The sequence below is a fragment of the Cyprinodon tularosa genome, unplaced genomic scaffold, assembly GCF_016077235.1.
Source record: "Cyprinodon tularosa strain WSP-4 unplaced genomic scaffold, ASM1607723v1 ctg210, whole genome shotgun sequence".
Taxonomy (NCBI): domain Eukaryota; kingdom Metazoa; phylum Chordata; class Actinopteri; order Cyprinodontiformes; family Cyprinodontidae; genus Cyprinodon; species Cyprinodon tularosa.
Window position 1 is genome coordinate 1137230 of NW_024038779.1, and position 21084 is coordinate 1158313.

Consider the following 21084-nt stretch of genomic DNA (forward strand, 5'->3'; position numbering starts at 1 on the left):
CATACAGGCTAGGTTTGTGCCAATGTTCTTTTTTTAAAATGAAAACAGGTCACAGATACTGATTTATGCCATAGAAACATATGGCAAGAAGATGGGGAGGCATGTAGCAAAAAATAACAAATATGTAGGCAAAAAAAAGGCCCTGAAAACAGGCTGATGTAAAAGACAGTCTTTACAGTTAATACAGTCTTTTGAACAAAGACAAGCATTTTACCCTACTGCTATAAAATTTAGTAGAGTTAACATTAGATGTTAATTAACCAAGGTAATAATGAACAATTTTCAATCAATACATCAAAATCAATAGACCGACATCACTAGATGAAGGTAGTCTATGCTCTCTAGAAAGTTACTTTTCAGCCTCTTAACAAAAATGAGAACACACACACACCCACCCACCCACACACAGACACACCCACCCACACACACACACACGCGATACCGACCTGTTGCGTACAGAGACGGCAAGAGTGCTGCTACGAGATTCCATTTCACCTCAGTAATCAGTTTTCTCAGCGTATTTCAGGTTGCTACTAGTTACCAGACACTCAACTTGTTTGTTGGTGGTGGGGCTTAAAGAAAAGGCACTAGCGTCACCCAGTGTATGAGCGTCTTTTTCCCTTGAGGAGCTCCGCTCTTGAAGCCTATGAGAAATGCATACACTGGGGGAAAATAGCCCCGCCTTCCCGCAGGCTGCAGCGGGATGTACTTGGAAAAATTGTACCATAAAACCACATAGCGTTAATCTCACGTTAAAAAAATTATCGCCGTTAAAATGGCCTTGCGTTAACGCGTTAATAACGCGATAATTTTGACAGCACTAATTGATACGCTTAATTTTGATAGATATGCATGAACAGGAGCAAAGATAGGGCTGTTTTCCCCAGGCCTAAAACTGGTGGTGGAGTGGAGATAGATGAAGTTGGTCGGTCTGTAGACTGCTGGTTAGCGAGACGGTCTGTTGAGCTTTATGGGGAGATCCAGTGGATTGCGTCAGCTGATACTAGAGCTTCACTCAGGGACCTGGAAGATGGAACTCCAGTAGGATAACACAGGTTGAGAGAACCTGTCCATGATGAGCAAGCATGAAGCGACAGTGGAGAGGAAAAACTCCCTGTTGGCAAGAAACCTCTGGCAGAACCAGGCTGAACATGGCGGTCTTCTGCCGGACCAGTTGAGATGAGACAGGGAACGCAGTAAGAGTCCGGGAGGAATGAGGTGGGTTGAAATGGGGTCATCTGAATGAAGTCACACAGCGCAACCACCGCCTGCGCACAGGAGCAGACAAGTGCGGATCTGAGGCCATTTAGGATGAACTTTTCATGCCGATTGGCTTTCTTGGAGGTGTGGTTCAAAGCTGATTGACTGTGTCGCAGGTGGATGTAGGAGAGCAATCAGTTTTTAAACTTCCGCCTACGCCTTTTACATATTTATACTAATCAAACCCAACTTAGGTTATTCTATAATAAACTTCTTTTCAATAGTGTTAATGATTTATGAATTATTTATTAAACTTATTAAAGCACCTAAATTAAAACTTTCACTTTTTTTTTGGCATGAGGATCTGCATAAAATTAGTGGGGGAAAAAAACAAACATATTTTAAAGACTAGTCAAACTTAAATGGAAAATAAAACACAAACGTATTTGCATGAAGATAAATAACAAAATTGTCAGTAAATGTGTGAATTTGTTAAATTCCTTTGAATCAAATAATTAGTATCATGCTGTCTTGGTGTTTTTAAACTACTATTCATCAGTAATACGAGGTTGCTTTTCAGATACAAGAGCTGAACATTTCTCATTAGATCCACAATAACTGCAAAGGTGGACATATTTAAATGTTAAGACACTTAGCTCGTCATGGTATAATGGAAAGTGAGATTAATTAACGGAATGTGCCGGCGGCAGTCTTGATCTGAACTAAATTACACCTTTAGGACACTGAAAAAAGGGGAACAATTGGGCTCTATACTAATAATGATCGCTTAAATAACATGACAAAAAAAAATAAAAAATAGCTGAGCAAGCATATGGGTTTTTACTAGTGAGGTGTGGGCAGGTCTAAGCTGCCGTAAATCTAATGGTAACAAGAGGTGTGCCATCCTAATGTTTAAAAAGGACAAAAAGGATCAAATATGCATTTGCATTTCCATAACCTTACATTTTCTTCACTAAATCTATAAAAGTGCCAATAGATAGAAAACATTCACTATTTCTTGGTTGCAAAGGTTACTTGTCATCTTTTTTATCATGATCATCATCCTCCATCATCATCATTAGTTTCCTAAAGCCGTGATTCAAGGTTTTGGTGATATATGCTGTGCTTGCGATTGTGTGCTTAGTAAATTTAGGCTTACATGTAGAACCCAAGGCGGAAGCGCTGATGCCATCTTGTCCATCACTGTACACTGGCGTCACCGTCACTTTGTACTGTGTGTCTGGTAGTAAATGCTGGAGCACTGCGTTTTTCTGACCACCCCCAACTGAGATCTATTACAGACAAAAGACAAGAAGATAAAGGAGATCTATATTGTAAACCAACTCATTTTGACCCTAACATGCAAATAGTTTTACTCTTAAGTTGCATTATTGAAGCTAAGACCACTCAATTCCAACCTCAAAATAAAAGTTGACTTAGCACAGGAACAAATTTTCTTTCATTTCCATGTTTTTTTTAATAACAACAACAAAAAAATAACGTGCTAAAAACTTTTTTCTCAAACCAAAAAAACAGGGTCAGTACTATGTTAAAAAAAATACAAATACTCCATGCTATTGTACTATGGCATATACCCTGTTTAAAACGCTGTCTGCAAATACCCCCTACAGCACTACTAGTACGCAAATGCAGATCAAAAGCTAATGAGAACTGTGCGACTGTTCACAAGCACTGCTTGTTGTATTAACAACATAAATATATAAGCCTGGGGATATTGTGACTTCATGAAGGGTTACTCTGATAAACTCTTCTATTTATGTTGGGTTTTGATAAAATTACAGTATCAGACAACATGAGATACCATTTCACTGATTTGTCTTTTTAACTTTATAGATGTCACATATTAAACAGACTTTCTGTACCTTTAATGGAGGGGCTAATCGGCTTAGTTATGACTCCAAATAACTTCACTCTCAATAGATGATACACATTTTTGGCTCTTTCTCTTTAAACCCTGTTTCTCCATTATAGGGAGAGCAGAGAAGGAACAATTGCAGCTACTCACTATGGTTTTTTTTCATTGCAAAGATTTTTCTGCTGGTTCTTACAGGCAGTGTGTTTAGCTCTGTACCTCTCCTACATAAAGCTAAATTGAGCTACTGTTTCTATTACACACTTTGTATTTAACATAGGAAGAACTCTAGGCTCTGCTCTATGTTTTGTGTGTGCAATCTGTCTTCTTAAACTCCCAGTCATTATGTCAGAAGGCTCCTCGCAGTGAGTCATTTTCTGCCTGAGGTTTTGTCTTGTATTTTCTAATGTCTCCATATGAATGCTCATATGCAAGCCGGATATTGCTGCAAAGTTGACAACTCATGGAATAAAGGATTGCAGCAGTTTCTGGTTTAGATAAAAATTATATTTATTCGATTAAGCTGTAATTGTATTGGTTTCTAAATAGGATTACATTTACTCTGAATCAAACTTTATGACGGGGTAAAGGCAACTACATACATTTTTGGAATTAAATCAGTTATTCAGTCACATAAGCAAAATAAATACTACTAAATTAGATTGGCTATCTTTTTATATGTTTAGGCTTTAAGCAAATTCAGAGCAAAACAGGGAGGATCAAGCATTTTCTCCACCCAATTCTTGTCCTCTGTTCTGAGCCATGACACTTAACCTTTTACTGAGTGCTCATAAAGCAAACGTAGCAAGAACTGCAGACTTGATGTTTATTGCAAAGTTTTAACTCGTATTTTATTTTCCCAAGGAAATTAGTCCTTTGAGTTTAACCTCTTAAAACCCACCGGGTCGCTGGCGACCCAGTGGACCGTAAGTGGGGGTAATAATTCAGAATGCATAAAATTCCACAGTAAAATATTTACCAGCAGGGAAGCCATTGCGCGCAGCTCCAAGCTGACACCAACAGATCCAAACCCCACAGCTCTGGAACTGTTCATAGCTAGAGGTCTGAAATTTTCTGTATTGATGGTTGAGATGATGTAAAACAAATATAATACAATAAAACCTGCCTTTTCTCAAGAATGTCTTTATTACTGCTGTTCAAAAAAGACCTATCATTTTCAATATAAAAAAAACAACTTTGTGTCATGTTTGAACTGATGCAGGTTGGTCTGTGTTCTATTCACCCAATTTTAATTTATATATTAGGAAACTAGAGGGTGTTAGCTTTCAAATACCGGTAATGTATTGCACATGTAATTTGGGCTTACAGTTCCTAAATTATTTGCTTTTCCATTTGGGTATTCAAAATAGGCAAGGATTACCCAAAATGAGGTGGATGTGAAGAGGTTAAGATGTTCTGATAGAGGGAACAAAAGCTTCCAGAAGTGGGTATTTACAGGGATATACATTCTTCCTTGCCAGTAGGTTAGCAAGTCTCCCATAGCCATACTTGCCAAAAATGTATTCATTTATTCAGAAAATTTGCAGTAAAAACTATGATTCTTATTGCTAATCATACCATAATTTCAGATTGCACCAGGCTAAGGCTGTGGAAGTTCAATTAAGGATTATGTTTGTAGTCACAATAAGTATCTTGAATTTTTTTCAGATTTAATTTTGAAAACTGCCTTGTCTGGATTTTATTACAAAATGTTAAAAATATATCTTGATAGTCTGTGCTAAAACGAGCAAACTTGTTAAGAGCTGATACCTGATGGAACCGGTATTTATCATTTCATAGACAGATTAAAAAATTTTGTCTCATTTTGTTTCACCCTCCGTGTTTTATACTTCCAATTTTTTTATTCCTTTCTTAGCTGCCCTCCATCTGTGCTCCCACTGAGGTAAATGGCTGCAGAAAAGATAATGGGATGTCTTCTGGCTTGGCCTGGCCTCTCCATCTTCTACAACTCTGACACCACATCGGGAAATTAAAAGGAAGAAAGGAGGTGGAGGGTGAGGAGCTAGGAGGGAGAGAATCACAAAACAACATGGAGGCAGGGGGACAGAGGGGGAGGAAGGCCTGTGAGGATGTGTTTGGCCGTGCATTAGTGATCAGGGTCAGTACATGGCACTGAGCTCAAGGGCTCTTCAGGAGGACAGGGGGTTCAAGAGGAGAGGCTGAGTGGACTGCAGCTAGAAGTGTAATCAGTTTTCTGGCTACACTGCATGACCCGGCAGTGATGACTGCAGTGCAATCCAGGAGGCTGGAGGTTTGGAATAACAAAGTTATTCCTCAAGACACTTCTTCAGCATTTTGTGCTTCACATGCTCAGTGTTCAAAATTGTCCTTTTCTCTGTATGCTTCATAAGCATCGGGATCAGTATGATAACGCCCTAAAGGACCAAAGAGTCACTTATTTGGAAATAGCTTTTACAAAGATTGGAAATTATGTAAAACATGAACACGTTGATTGGCCTCAGCAAATGCTCTTTCAGACCAGAATTTGATCTTTATAACTCTTTGTGACAGTAACAGCTCAACACTTGATTGACTTACAGATTCCTCCCCTTGGTCCCCGCTGAGGTCAGAGTAGGAAATCCTGTAGCTCTCCACATTAGGGTCCTCCAGCTCCCAGGATGCGTCTAAGCTTTGGGTGGTCTCATCACTCAGGTAAAGGTTTTTCACAGCCTTACGTGTCACTGTGATATTACAGACAAATACCCTGCTTTTACACATGTAAAGCAGAATGCAAGTGCAAAATAAAATTATAAAACATTGCTTAACATTTTAAAATACATAATAATAAACACATAACATAAGGTTACTTTTTAATAAGTCATGCTTCATGCAAAACGCTCCAATGCCGATAATAGTAATGTGGACCTCCATAATGGTGCAAAACATTTGCTGATTTAAGAGTGTAATTAATGAGTGCAGTCATTTCCAGTATCTTAAGGAATTGCTGATTTTTGCAGTCTTCCAGCCAAAACAACATTCATCATTTGCAAAAAAGTGACAGTCTGCCAAAAGCTGGTCAGAAGTCCCTACTATCTTCAGTAACAACTGCATGTCTCCCAGGAAAAAGTAAACCATTGTTTGTAGCCTATGTGTAAGCTATAAATTACCCTACATTTACAAAATAGATAATTCCTAACCCTAATTAAACATTGTTTCCTAGCACAACATCAGCATTTTCTTTTTTAAAGGGAGAGAAACCTCTACTAAACTATCAAAATTATATTGTTCTATTTGCAAAATTTTCATCTACACCCATAAAGCTTATCAATTTTTGGAACAACTTAGCTATCACTGTTAAATAAAACAAAAGTTGTATATTTTGTTTGGAATTTAGATACCTTAATAGCTATAATGGATACCATCATACCATACAAACCATCACCCCCCTCTTGTTAACCCTCCCCAGCCTCATTTCCTATTTTCAGTCAATTGTCATTTAAGACTCTGTCTTTGAACTTTGAAAGCCAAGGACGTTCTCATTTTTCATGTAAACTACAAAAAAAATCTTTTTCATTCCTTCACCACCTTCACTCCTCTTGCCTCCCTAGGTGGAGTAAGGTACTAATAGTCTTTCTTCACGGTCTCCAAACTTCTCCTGGACCCAAGTTTTTGCATCTGCAACTGCCCAGGCAGTGGCACACATGACATGTTTAGTGTTGGCATTTTACCTAAATATGTAAAACAAAATGTTTTTAAGGGTCAGGTACTTGCAATTTGCAGTCATTCCAGTTAACAAAGAACTAATAATAGTTTAAACTAAGAAAGAAGAAGAAAAAAAAAACATGCAGTCACTTGCTGGTTTACTAGTAAGAACACAGAAACTATTTTCTAAAATAGATCTGTTCTTTCTTTCATTTTATTTATTTCTTTAACAGCAAAAGTGATTCTCATCATTAGTCGAACTCATCCACCCTATGATTGGCTGAAAGGGTGCATCTATCATAGTAATTTTGATTTATTATCTGGCCTTTTTTTCTATTTTCTAACACAGGGCCATATCCCTTGAGCTCAAAGGAAAGATATGACAGTCCTAAAGTTATTCCACTAAATAATGAATAATATAAATGCATATAACTGCACAAGTGTAGAGCTCTATTTGGAGATTGTGTTGTACTTTGTAAACATTAACTTGTACTGGTAGCTATTTTTCATTTGAAGGACACTAGACCTGGGCTACTTTGGTCCAAGTCATGATTAAAACTGGCCAGCCCTTCAGCAAGGATAGTTTCTCCAACTGAGATTTACCTGCTGCCCACTGAACACCTGCTGACTGAATTGATGAAAAGAAAAGCTTATAAAGTGATATATAGCTAAACTATGAAAAAATATGTTACATTGGGTTATCTTATTTTATTTTCAGCTGCTTACTGTCAATACACTGTCACAAGTACAGAGCACAAAATGTACTTTCTGCATCTAACCCATCCCTTTGGGGAGCAGTGGGCTGCCATTGTGCAGTGCCCAGGGAGCAGTGTTGGGTTAAGGGTCTTTGCCCAGAACCTTTGGACTCCAAGTGCAATGCGCTAACCACTAGGTTTTCACTCCTTCAGCATGCCCAACTTTTATTGAAAAAGCTCCCACTCCAGATATTTTACACCAATACACAAATCTTTCTTTCATACTCCTACCTGTGGTTGTGGGTTGAATCGTTGTAGTTGCAGCCACTGGAGAATTAGAGAGTAGAAATCAGACAATGCATTACTGAGTCTGCTAAACAAAGTTCTGTGCCAATTACTTAGTCAATGTGAGAGGAACCTGTAAGATATCATTGTCAGTTAAACTAGATTTCCTTCTAACAAAACACAAAATCAACAAAGCAGAACTCTTAATGTATAACAGCCGGTGATAGGAGTAATGGCGTTACCTTAATTAGTAATCTAACTAATTACTTTGACTGTAACTATAACGCAGTTACCATTGCTGACACCCCGTTAATGCAGGTCACTCAGGTCGCACAATTAACCTTTTTTAATGATAGGACTCGTGCGCGCCTTGTCATGAGAGAGGGGAAGATGAGATTGGCTGATGTAAGTGAGATTACATCTGTCAGTTGGGTAGGTGGGTGTTTCTGCTGGTGGGTGTTAACGTACAGCACACACAGAGAGATGGTGAGTGAGGATGACTCCAGCAGCAAAACAGCGTTTTCCAGATGGAAATACCGGTGTTACGTCGAGCTGCGTTTCCCCATCTGATACGGTTTCCCCTGCATCTCTGCACAGCGCAGGCGGCACGATTCACCGTGCAAGCGACAGGAAACGTGCATGCTCGCTAACAGCCGCCCTGTGCTCGTGCCACAGGGGAACTACGGAGAGCGTGAAGGATGAAATGCTAGCCTATATGGAGAAAGGGAGAAATTGGGATGGATGGATGGATGGATGGATGGATGGATGGATGGATGGATGGATGGATGGATGGATGGATGGATGGATGGATGGATGGATGGATGGATGGATGGATGGATGGATGGATGGATGGATGGATGGATGGATGGATGGATGGATGGATGGATGGATGGATGGATGGATGGATGGATGGATGGATAGATAGATAGATAGATAGATAGATAGATAGATAGATAGATAGATAGATAGATAGATAGATAGATAGATAGATAGATAGATAGATAGATAGATAGATAGATAGATAGATAGATAGATAGATAGATAGATAGATAGATAGATAGATAGATAGATAGATGCAAAACTCTCTGCAGGTACTTGTCCACTCCATTCAGCTGGCTTTTGAAACGGTGTGGTGGTGAGGGTTACGGGGGCGAGAAACGCAAAAGTAACGCAATAGTTACTTTTACTAGTAACTAGTTACTTTTATTGTGGAGTAACTCAGTTAGTAACTCAGTAACTTTTTGGGAGAAGTAACTAGTAACTATAACAAATTACTGTTTTAAAGTAACTTGCCCAACACTGATAACAGCTTGCAATTAAATGAAATTCAGTTCTCTGTCTAAAATTATACAGTAGGGAATAGTTATCAGGCATTGGAGCAGAACGTTTAAGTAATTGAAAAATCAGATTGTTTGACAGTATTGACACTTACATGTGGTTTCTATAACAGAGACTGTGTCACTTTCAGATTCGTCATCAAAGATGGCCGTTAACAGGACTTCATATTCGGTGGAAGGGCTGAGGTCGCTGAGGGTGTATGTGTTTTCATCTCCTCTCAAAATCACCTTAAGTACAGAAGAAAAACAGACAGGGAGGCTTAGCTCATTTTTTATTATTTTTCAGTATACAATAATATGACATTCAATTTAATGACTTTCTTTTAAAATATTTTTCAAACATTTTATTAATTTTGAAGCTGCACATTTTATAATTTGTGAGATTTTACTAACATATTCCATATCATTCAGGTGGAAAGATCCAGATTTTATTATAGTTTAAATTTTTTTTTTTGTCAGACTGATATTAGCCTCTCATGGATGTTTTTTTAACTACTGAGCCAAATTTGGACATCCACCCTTTTTGGGTAGAACTTTAGGGCCCTAAACTTTGCAATGTTCATCTTCATTCAGAAGTTCTGTACTTTATTGCAAATCACTCCAGTGATTGCTGGCAGTGTGACTCTCCCATCAATGGTACACTGGAATTTCTTCTCCAATATGCATGTGATGTCGCAATAATTCTGCTCAAGAAGCGAGACAATCCATAGTATTGGATTCAAAGAAATAAAATCTATTTGAATCAATAAGTAAGAGAAAAAAACAAGGCTGTTTTAGTCCAGTATAGCAAGAACTGATCAGATTCCTATACTGGAGAAACAACTACACAAATGCATGGCACAGCACAGGGGAGTCAGTAACCCTGGGCAAGACTCATCTGTACAGTTGCACCTTAAAGGGGTCATAGAATGCAAAACCAAGTTTACATTGTCATAGATGAATAACAATAGTTCAGTGGGTGAAATGGACGTACAGAAAAGTTCAAACCCCATCAACACCTCCTTTCTATGCAAATCTCATAATTCTAAACTTCCACCATAAAACAGGTGAATTCAAACGAAGACCCGAATTGACGTCAATTTGGGGATGTTGCCTTATTTGGCTCTGGCCTGTACTTTTGTGAAAGCCCTGAACTTGACATACAGACCAGCCCACTGGTTTACTGCACTAAGAACATGAATAGAGGTAGATGTAAGACACCGGTTTAGCTGTTTAGCCTACAGTTGGGTTTACTTCTACAAGAATTACAAAGCAGGCAGTAACTCTATTGAAAATGATTTTTATTTTTTTGTGGTCCAATTATTTTTCTTGTGCTTTTATTTTTCTTCTATTTTATTGTCTAATTCAGGTATAGCACTTTTAATTGTCCACGTACTGAATTGTGCTATACAGACACCAACTGCAATGTCATTTGTCAGTCATATAGACCAACTAAAACTCATAATAATGATTAAAACGAGGAATTTTTTTTAGGGAAACTCCCTTCCTATTGCCTGCACATGAAAATCAATAGACAAAAATGGTTCAGGGCATAAATGAAATCCTTCTCTTTTTGGTTTTTCCAAATATCACCCTGTGGCCTGAAGCTACCATGGACAGTGAACCATATCGCTTCCATCAAACACTGTCCTTGAATGATGAGACAAACAGGACTGTATTCCCCTGCAGAAAGTAGTAAGACACTACAAAGATTTCAAAAATTGAAACCCTGTACACCTTAACAGGAAATAGATAAAAAAATAAATAAAAAAAACATACGTATAGCATTTGAATCAGTGACAAAGCCTCATGTTCTTTAATGCTCCAAGTCCAATTTTTTTATTACTTATTAATTTGGTTATTGTCTGGTTATTGTCTATTCCCTCATAAATAACATATGCATTACCTCTTTGCTGCAATACAATCTAAAGCCTGTTGCTACAACAATGCTGTTACAAGCATCCTGGCATTTCTGATATCAATGAAGAGAAGGTAGACTGTAATACACAAATATTAAATATATGATAAGATCCTGACCTTTTATATTAAGATTTAATTAATGTAGATACATAGGAGCACAAGGGGCGGGGATGCAACATGTTGGAGAGCAGTGTCTTAGGGTTTGTCACTGTCTGTTGCGTCCAGTTTGTTGTGTTTAATCATCTCTCAAATTTAATAGTAAGAGCAAACGATCCATGTGTGTGTGTGTGTGTGTGTGAACATGTGCTAAGAATGTGGATCAGAAACAGAGTAAACTGCATGTATCACTTTCTTTTAAGGCTGTCAGTACCCTGATTTTGTCTTTTTAATTCTCCAAAGCGGCATTTTCAGCTCTGATGACAATGAGCAAAACACACATAGAGGCTTACACATCATGCACACATACATCAATACTAGCCCAGGGCTCTATCAATGTTTAGCAGCTGTCTCTAAATCCCAGATCATGCTAATAAAACATTCGCCTTTTCATTCAACCAGGCCATGGGTTTTAGCGGCTAACAGCAGAGAGAGAGCTTTCTCTCTCTTAAAGCACATGGAGCAAAACAAATTATTTCTCTGCATGTAAGACAAAGTGGACTAAATTAAGTATGTTGTTCACAAAACACATACAAGAGTTTTATAATAAAGGTGGTCGTGTGCAATTAACCAGTGACAGTAACCAGACTCATTGTCATTGGAGGAACAGGCCAAACACCTATTTAACTATTGAGGAAGTAAACCAAAAGATTTGATAAAATTCATACAGTTCAAATGCAATACTGCTGAAACACTAAGAGAATGTGTACAAAACCTTGAAATAATGGAACCAAAAAAGTCAAATATCATTTGCATTATGCTGTGAAATGTATTATGCTGAAGTTATTTTGTTAATTCTATTTGGAAAAAAACCCCAGCAAATTAACAGATTAAGTCTTAATAAAACAAAATACAATTAACAGCAATATTATAACATGATGTCAAAAATTTTAAGGGGTATATAACTGACAAAAGATGATGAAACAAAAACTGAAATATGAAAATGAATAAATACATATATAAATAAATAAAACACTATAATAAATAACAATATAATTGTAGAAACAAGTATAGAAATAAATAAATACATATAAAAATGTATGAATGAATAAATGAGTAAATAAATGTATACATAAAAAAATATATTTTGGTAATGAAAAGGAATAATTGTTTGTTTCTTCTTCTTGTATTTCTCCATTTATTTATGTATTCATTTGTTTTTTTCTCCTTTTTAGATTTTTTACAATTATTTATTTATTTATGTCTACTTTTATCTTAATATATATATATATATATTTATTTTTTTATTATAAATTCATTTATTTCAATTTTTCTTCATCAATTCACATTTATTTTTATATTTCCATATTAATTTATTTCTAGTTTTTGATATTTTCCACATTTATTTCTATATTTCCACATTTATTTATTTCTACATTTCTGTATCCATATGTTATTGAGGTTGGTGGTTCTAACATTTGTCTAACCATTGGTTAACAAAGAGAATCACACAGATGCATAATTTTTTACCTATACTAACCTCTCTTGTATCACCACCTGAAAGTTGTCCCCAAGAGAGTCTGTAGAGAGAGATGGCCATGGCTGAGTGATCCCAGCTAACCGTGAAGCTGTCTGTGTCGATGTCGCTGGAACGCAGATTAAGAGGACCAGGAATTGGAGCTGAAATAAAGATGGAGAATCTCTTTCTATTATTGTCTTCATCATGACGCTTCAAGTTTATATAAAGATGAATATGAAACCACTTTTGTGCTTTACATTCATCTTACAAGTGTTGTTTTGTTTTGTTTCTTTTTACCTTTCTAATATACACTCTTATCCTTCAGGTCCACACCATTACCTACTCACCCACTCCACAACTTTTACAATGCTTCCAAATTCATTTTAGATCATAAAATTACTTTTCATAAACCTGGTCCATTAACCAAAGTTTGCCAGTAGATAAATAACATTCAATGTGGTCTTAAAAGACTGCATATTTTAATAGCTGCTCACCACTGACACCTTTTTTGAGCTGATGCAGCACTTACTGCTTGTAGCTTAAAGGCATATTCCTACAAATCAATATGTGTTAGTGGGATGAAATAGTAAGGGACAGTGAAATGACCTCTTTATGTGGCTGAGCTATAATACTGAAGTGTAAATGGGGTTGGCAGGAAGCCAACATGACAGCAGGACCAGTAAAGGTATTACAATTCACCGCCGTTTGTCTTTGAAAGAGAAATGGTTTGCCTAATGATATCGATCAAGCTGTTTCCTGTAAACTGAGACAAATTATCCACAGCAAATGAAATCCTGGAATATCCATTAAATGAACAATTAAAAAGATGACAAAATACATATAATTGAAGTACTCAATGCTAATATAGGCAATAAGGAGAAATGTTTATTAAAATGTACTAACATTTGTTAGAAACATTCTTTCTAGTGAAATAGACAAGTTGATTCTTTGTAAATCAGCAAATAAACAATAAACTGTAATTAGATGAAACTGAGTATAAGATGTATGTAAAGAGCTACTGGCTAGAGGAAATGGGGTTGAGAAGAGTAAATTGCTATTAAGATTCGAGGTTATATGTAGATAGCAGTAATCTTTTAAAACCATGGTCTGTATCCAGTCTCCATATAATTATAAATTTAGAGATAGATCACTTTTTAGAGCAGCAGAGCTATCTATGCCATTTTTTCTAGGTAACATCACAATAATGGGCAAGCTAACACCAAAAATGTATAATCAGATGCCGTACAATAGACATAAGGAAGGTGCTAATTAGACAGTTTTAGACACGAAAGCAGGACTACAATAAATGTGCGGTTAATTACATCCAAAATAATTGTTCTCTAGATCGATCACACCTACAACATGTCATAGATGAGTTTAATATCTGTTGGACTAAACAGAAGCTTTGAATAACATTAAAACAATGTGATAACCTATCGTCCTTCTGACATAACACTCATTGAAGGCTTCTTACTGGTTGTGAAGCCATCAGTGAGCGGCTCTGATTGGCCCTCGTTGTACAGAGCAAAGATGGCCACCGAGTACTCCATCAGAGAAGTCAGCTTCCTGAGGTCAAAAGAATTAACTGGGCCCACCATCACCTGTACAAAACAAATACCAACATTAAATCTTTGATATCATGGTTGGCAACAAAAATATGAATAAACAATCAAAGTAAGTAAAAGAATAAATGTGATTATTAATATAGAGTCCACTAGGATCAAAGAATAACATTAGGGTTGGAGCAAACACCTCTTTGTACCTTTAATCATCTACCTTTTTCTTTAAAATCTGTACACAGCAGTGTTGTTTTAGTCAATGATGACAAAATCAATTCATTCATGATCCATTTTTTCATGACATTAATGAAAACTGACGAGCTAAACATGGATAGCGTATTGTCAGTCAGACGTTTAAACTGTTATCTGCTAGTCAGTATCAGCCGACATTGATCCTGCCACCCACCTGCCGCGCAGTGCTACACATGCTGCAGGAGCACACATGGATCATGGCAGCAGCGGCGGCAGGGTCTGGGAAAATAACCTGGAATGGTCCGGTAGAGCGCGTTTAACTCTGACAAACTGCTCTGATGTTCCAGCTGTGCTTGTGCAGAAATGCGTCTTTGTGCGCAGACCTCTGAGTCTGCGTTTCCTCGGATGAAAAAAAAGGACTAAAACTATCACATATTGTGTTGACTAAAATGGAACTAAGACTAATAGTTTTCGTCCTGAAGACTAAAGGCTGATTTCAGAAACCAGGTCGTCTGCATGTGTGTCACAGTGAACACAGACATGCCCCCCGCCCCTGCCACACAGAGAGAAACACACACCTCTTTTGTGATCACTCCATCAGTCCTGACACACATGATGCGGTAACCTTTAACTCCGCCAGGCGGAGGGTCCCAGCTGATGTGGGCAGAGTTATGAGTGATGTCTGAAAACTGGAGATTCCTGGGAGGACTGAGAGGCACTGATAAGAAAATATAGCAGTTTTAGAGGATTAAATATGTTCTTGGAAATCTGATGTTTTCATAACATGCCACAGCAAAACAAATGAAGAAGCCTTTCTCATGACATCAGTGACCCAAAACAACATTCTTATAATTGAAAATGAATGAGCCCAAGTTCTTTTTCTGTGTTTTTAAGCTTGAGTTTGAGTCAACTTTAAAATCTCTAATCAACACTTTATGTGGTTTTTAAAGGGTCTCTATAAGTGCATAACGTTAGTTTAGAAAAAAAAAGAAAAAAAAAAACTTTTCTGAAAAGAAAATTTGGAGCTGAAAACAAATGAAACTGAAAAATAATTTTTGAAACTGAAAAAAAGATCTAAAACTGAAAAACAAACTTTGAAACTGAAAAACCACTTATTTATTAAAGTTTTGAGTAAATAAAAAATGTATTAATAGCAGTAGTAGAAAATTTACATATTTTATTATTGTATACATCAATATTCTCTTTTAATTTCTTTTTAAGTTTCTTTTTGTTTCGTTTAAAACCAAATCTTTTTTTAAACATAATTTATTACCTCAACTTAGCTGTATAAACACAAGTTTTGAAAACTAAACAACAGATAGTTTTAACCTTGGTAATGATCATGTAATACATAAACTCCTCTGTGCCAGGTGATGTCACTGTAGGAAAACTTCTGTGTTCTTTGGGGCCGATCCAGATTACCCATTATCCATTATTATTTTTATTTATCGGATTATGCTTTGAACTCCAAATAGAGGAACAAAGATAATTAAGCAGTAGATGGAATCAGCCCTGTGCCTCCATGGAGAGACACGATTGAAGCTGGGTAGAACACACATTGTGCAGAGATCCTCCCTGTCAACTGAGCAGTGAAACATAAACATCTAGAAACATCTAGAGATCCAGTCCAGTTTATTAGAAGACAGTGAAAGCAAAAATAAAACATTATATTGGGTCTATATATATTGGAATCAGTGTTAGAATAAAAGGTCTTCTCTTGTATTTCCTTCAAAATGTATATTAAGAAGTTAATACTTGTTTACATCCTGTTTCTTGATTGAATGATTCTGAAATATAGTGTTATTACCAATAAGCAGCTTACTTTTCATGTCAGTCACCAGATTTGATATGTCAATTTTAGTTTTTGACATTGTGATACTACCAAAAATATTTTGTAATCTAGCAAGGTGACTTTGTTTATTAATTAAAATAATAAACATTAAAGGTACAGAGGAAGTTATTCTTTTTCCAGGTGGATCATCAAAATAAGTGGTCCTCCTAATTGTCAATCATTCTGGTGATATGTTTACATAAGGCCATCCGATGTGCTCATCTGCATTTTCACTTACCGCTGGTGAGACTGGGAAAAATTGCAAATTCTTCTTTTGGAAAGTAAGCTTGTACTGTATGAGCAAATAGCAGCAAATAGCAACTTTTAAACAGAGGGTGAACGAGGAGAAATGGCCTTGTGCACAGTTTCACAACTGTTTAAGAGGTGTATCCTTTCAGAAGCAGGTACAGGGTTGTGCATATGAATTTTTTTTTTTAAGTGGAGAGGGCAGGTCTTTTAAAAAATTCATGAAAATCCTCTACTATACCTTTATGATAAATTCTGTTCCTATTCATTAAACTGATAGGAACATGCAGTTTCGTAATGAGACATGCTTTTAAGTTGGAATATAATATTTTAAACTGAGACCAGGCAAAAACAGGCAAGAAAATCAAATTAAAATAGAGCCATTGCTATGAGAAGGCACATGCATTACCCACATGTTGCTTCCTGACTTGTTATTGGCTCACTGGCCTCCTCTCCATACATAGCATAAACAGTGACAGCATATTCTGTGTTGGGCGCCAAGTCACTCAGCTCCACCTCAGTTACTCCATTTGCTACATTAACCTGGGGACAACACTTTAAAACATAAATAAATAAAAATTACTTTACGAGAAAAACAAAAACAGAAAACATTATTCTTGTCTGTTTATTCATTGTCTTACCCCATTGTTGTTCAAGTCTCCATCAACTGTTAGAGGGGAATAGAGCACTGTGTAGCCAGAGACTCCATCCACACGGCTCCATCTGGCTCTCATGCTGCTGTGAGTAATATCTAACAGCTGGAGGCGGCTCACTGATGGGAGAGGCACTGCACACACAAAACAAGACATTCTCTCATGTATAAAGGAATAAATATTTGAAATCAAGCTTATGTTTGACTCCTGATAAATGCATTATTCAAGGAGGTTTTGGCCAGAAGACTTTAAATATTTTGTTACCAGAGGAAGGCAGGCAGGTATTTTAGGTTTTCACTAAAAGTAAATCTGTAATCCTATTTGGGGTACAGTACGTCTCCACCTGCTTCTCACATCTGTTGACTGGATTAGCTCTTAAGTCTTGCCACAAGTCCCAAGCTAGATCTGAAACTCTTTCTGGGCTTTGATCCTTTACAGCTCTAACTGTATGTTTGGCTTACTGTGTGTTTCATTTTGCTACTGGGAGCTAAACATTTGCCTGAGCTTTGTGGAAAAAGGTTTCCTTCAAGAATTGCTCTATTTGGTACCTAAACAACTCTTTCCAATTGACCTGTCCTTGCTGAAAAAAAAAAAGTGTCCGTACAACATGATGGTGCAACCACCATGCTTTATAGTTGAACTGGCATTATTTTTTTTACTGCACACAGTTTTTTGGACTTTTAGTCTCATCTGACTTCTAAGTCGCCTAAATAGCAAAAAGGAAACTTGATACTGGAACTCTATATTTCATTGTTCTTCTTCTTGTTAGACTTATATGCAGGTAATTATTATTCTTTCTAAGAGATTCTCCAAACAGAACTGTGAATCTCCATAAAGTAACAAGAAAATGTGAAAACGTTTAACCTATATGTCGTTTTAATCCCACTTTTCAAGAAAAAAAATATTGCTTCAGATCACACAACTCTATGAACATAGTTTTAACAAGCACACATAGTAAAGATGAATGTATTTCTATTTAACTACACTTCAATAACAGGCTGATTCTAATGGAATAAAGTTATTCATCAACCAATTCTCATTCTAACATTAATCTTTATAGATGTCTTGATACTGAACTTACAGGTGGTTTCTGATCCTCTTAGAGCTTCACTTGTTTCATCCTCATACACGGCAAACACAGCGAGCTGGTACTCGGTTAGAGAGCTGAGATGCTCTAACACCACAGAGGTCTCACTGCCAGGCATGACAACCTGATGTGTAAAAGAATTAGTCAAAAGAGGAGAGAGGGATGAAAGAAACAGAAGTATAGAAATTAATATGGATCAGTTCACCTTGAAAGGATTATATTTGTCATTAAGCGTGGTCATGTACGGGCTCATTAAGTTGGAAAAAGCATGATCACATGTACCATTTCTGGTCTCAATAAAATCCTAACACAAAACATTTCATAACTTCTATGCACTTCTATTTTGGATGTTTATGCATATCTTTCAAATAGCTATTTAAGTTTTGGGCACTCCTTTTACATTTTTACCCTGGAAAAACAGACACTGAAAGACGTACTCTGCTTGTTAGATAAAGAAAACATCAGAAATTAGACCCTTACAGCTACACTCACAAGACAACATTTTACCTTTTCACAGCATCATTCCATCGTTTAAATAGACAGCACTACCATTTATTAGATGTGTAGTTTCACTAAATTTAAACAAGTGTCTGCATTCAACATAGTACTGGTTTCAATACTTATCCACAGCCAGCTCTGGCAAACCAGAGCAATAAGGTAAGTATTAGGGAAAAACAACAACAACAACAACAAAAAAAAAAAACAGCAAAATGCCTATTCTCTCTTACCACCAACAGCTCAACTTTAAAAGATTTTCATCACACTTCCACAAATACTTTGGGTCACAATAAAATACAGTTTTTATCAAAGCTTCTGCAAATGGCTGCTATTTCTTAATTTCAACTAATAAACAAAAAAGATTAATTAAATGTATAGAGTGATGTTTTCAGTTACAGAAGGAACATAGCATTTACCTCCTGTGACTCTCCTCCCTGAGCAGGGCGATAAACCACTCTGTACGTCTCTACATTTCCAGGCGCAGGACTCCATGACACGCGAAAGCTCTGAGCTGTGGTCTCTGAGGTTTCCAGGCTGTGTGGCATTCCCATATTTTGTGGCGTAAATTCTGGACACAACATATGTAAACACAAGGATGATTTGGAGGAAAATTAAATAGAAAATTTAGTAATATAAGCACAAGTGAGGAGACTTATAACAAATATAGTTTAATGAACAATCCTGGTAGGAAGAAAATACACGTGGAGTTGGGAGGGGTCATTGATGATGTTATGGGCTAAGAACACGCAGAGCTGGGATGAAATGTCTTTCAAAACGGGCAAAAGAAAGATGCATTTGTCGGCCGCATAACGAGGAGTCTTCCAATCCGAACAGACCACAGCGCTGCAATATGACGTAAGCAGCCAACAAACCTGGCCCTCGTAGGACACAGCCTCTGAATTTGAAGTCTGCAACAGACTCCACAGTTCAGGCTGGAATACCCTCTATTTCATGTTTTGGAAAATTATCCTTTTTAGATGTAAAATATGTTTGTGCGATCCTCCTAACCAGATCTGGTGAGAGTTTCATTTTTTAGCTAACTCCGCTAATTAATCAGAGCTGATACTGCTGATGTGATTGGCTAAAAGCTTGACATGGGAGGCAGGTGTTAGTTGGTGATTTACCAAATCAGCTCAAAGAATTGTTCTGAATGACCCTGTCTTTTGCAAACCCTTTCCACTGGAGCCTTTTCAGACAGACAGAGCACAAAATTCAAATTGAACAATACTTATCAATCTGGCTTATATATTTCTAGTTCTCTTGTTATTAATGTCATTTCCTTAACCTCTGCCCTTTATTTTGTCTCTTTGTTAAAGAATCTAAATCACCTTCACAATGAAATTTGCTATACAGACAAAAGTATCTTACTTTACATTGACCTTCATTTGTTTTGGAGTAATGATTATGTAAGATGATGTTATTATTATGAATGACAGTACAAAATACGCTCCGCTGTCTCTCTGCCTTTCATTCCTGTTCCTTACTCTGCTTGATGTCTTTGTCTTGCAGCTCCACTTGTTCACACACTTTCTTTGTCAATCCCTCGACTATAGAGCTCATAATGTTGAAGTCAGCCACATTGTAGACGTGACTGTGATGTGGCTCAGAGGCGATAGACCGCAGCTCATTCTCATCAGCATTCTTTACGCCTAGAAGAGAAAAGGACATGTGATTGTTGGCACGGCAGAAACTGCAGAGGAAATATATATATATTTACAAGCCATATATATATTTTCATGTTCTCATGAAAAAAAGCTTTAGAACAGAAGCCCCATAATGTTTTTGGGAAAAAAAAGACGATTTAGAGGAGCAGAATAGAGTAGCTGTGATAGAATCAGATCTGTTCTCACCAATAGCAAACAGCTCAACACCAGCTTTTCGCAAGCTCTCTGCTGGGGGTACAACGTCGTCCTGGGATTTTCCATCTGTGATGAGAATCCCAATCTTTGGCACACCTGCCCTTGAGCCAGACTCAGGCTTGAAACAGTTGTCCATAATAAAATTCAATGCAAGCCCTGGAAAGAGTGTTAAAGTGTTAAAAGAGGGGGAAGATAATGAATACCTGTGAATAAAAACAAAGGTTAACAGGCAAGTGTCATTTTAGAAAAAAGATCCTTTAGAGATAAACAAACATAGGAAGAGATAATATTGTGTGCATGTTTTTTCTTCTTGTGTGGACTCCTTGTGGGGCCCGATGCTAGGAAATCATGTTTAGGAATAAAGTGTTAATTGAGTTTAGGTTGGTGTTAGGTATGAACCCATAATGATTAGAGTTAGAGTGATGGTCATGGTTAAGCTGTAGAAATTAATGGAATTCAACGGAAAGGCCCCGCAAAGTTAGAGAGACTAGGTTTGTGTGTGTGTGGGCAAAAGTGAAAATGGAACATTATATATTATTTTTTGAGAAACAGAAGAGAAGGGCACTTGAAAGCAGGTGCAAGCATCATTCCA

General features: G+C 37.0%; 1 protein-coding gene across 1 annotated transcript in view; it reads right to left on the minus strand.

Annotated features, from left to right (window-relative positions):
- The window catches only part of LOC119783753 (collagen alpha-1(XIV) chain-like), a gene marked incomplete at its 5' end in the record, with an annotated part of 135895 nt that overhangs the window by 57441 nt on the left and 57370 nt on the right, over positions 1–21084 (minus strand). Inside the window, 13 exons of the mRNA XM_038285402.1 lie at positions 2360–2492; positions 5633–5775; positions 7723–7758; positions 9149–9281; positions 12589–12728; positions 14042–14168; positions 14897–15036; positions 16809–16950; positions 17037–17182; positions 18130–18259; positions 19050–19201; positions 20118–20282; positions 20484–20648. Coding sequence (XP_038141330.1) covers positions 2360–2492; positions 5633–5775; positions 7723–7758; positions 9149–9281; positions 12589–12728; positions 14042–14168; positions 14897–15036; positions 16809–16950; positions 17037–17182; positions 18130–18259; positions 19050–19201; positions 20118–20282; positions 20484–20648 — 1752 coding nt within the window. The remainder of the gene's footprint in view (positions 1–2359; positions 2493–5632; positions 5776–7722; positions 7759–9148; positions 9282–12588; positions 12729–14041; positions 14169–14896; positions 15037–16808; positions 16951–17036; positions 17183–18129; positions 18260–19049; positions 19202–20117; positions 20283–20483; positions 20649–21084) is intronic.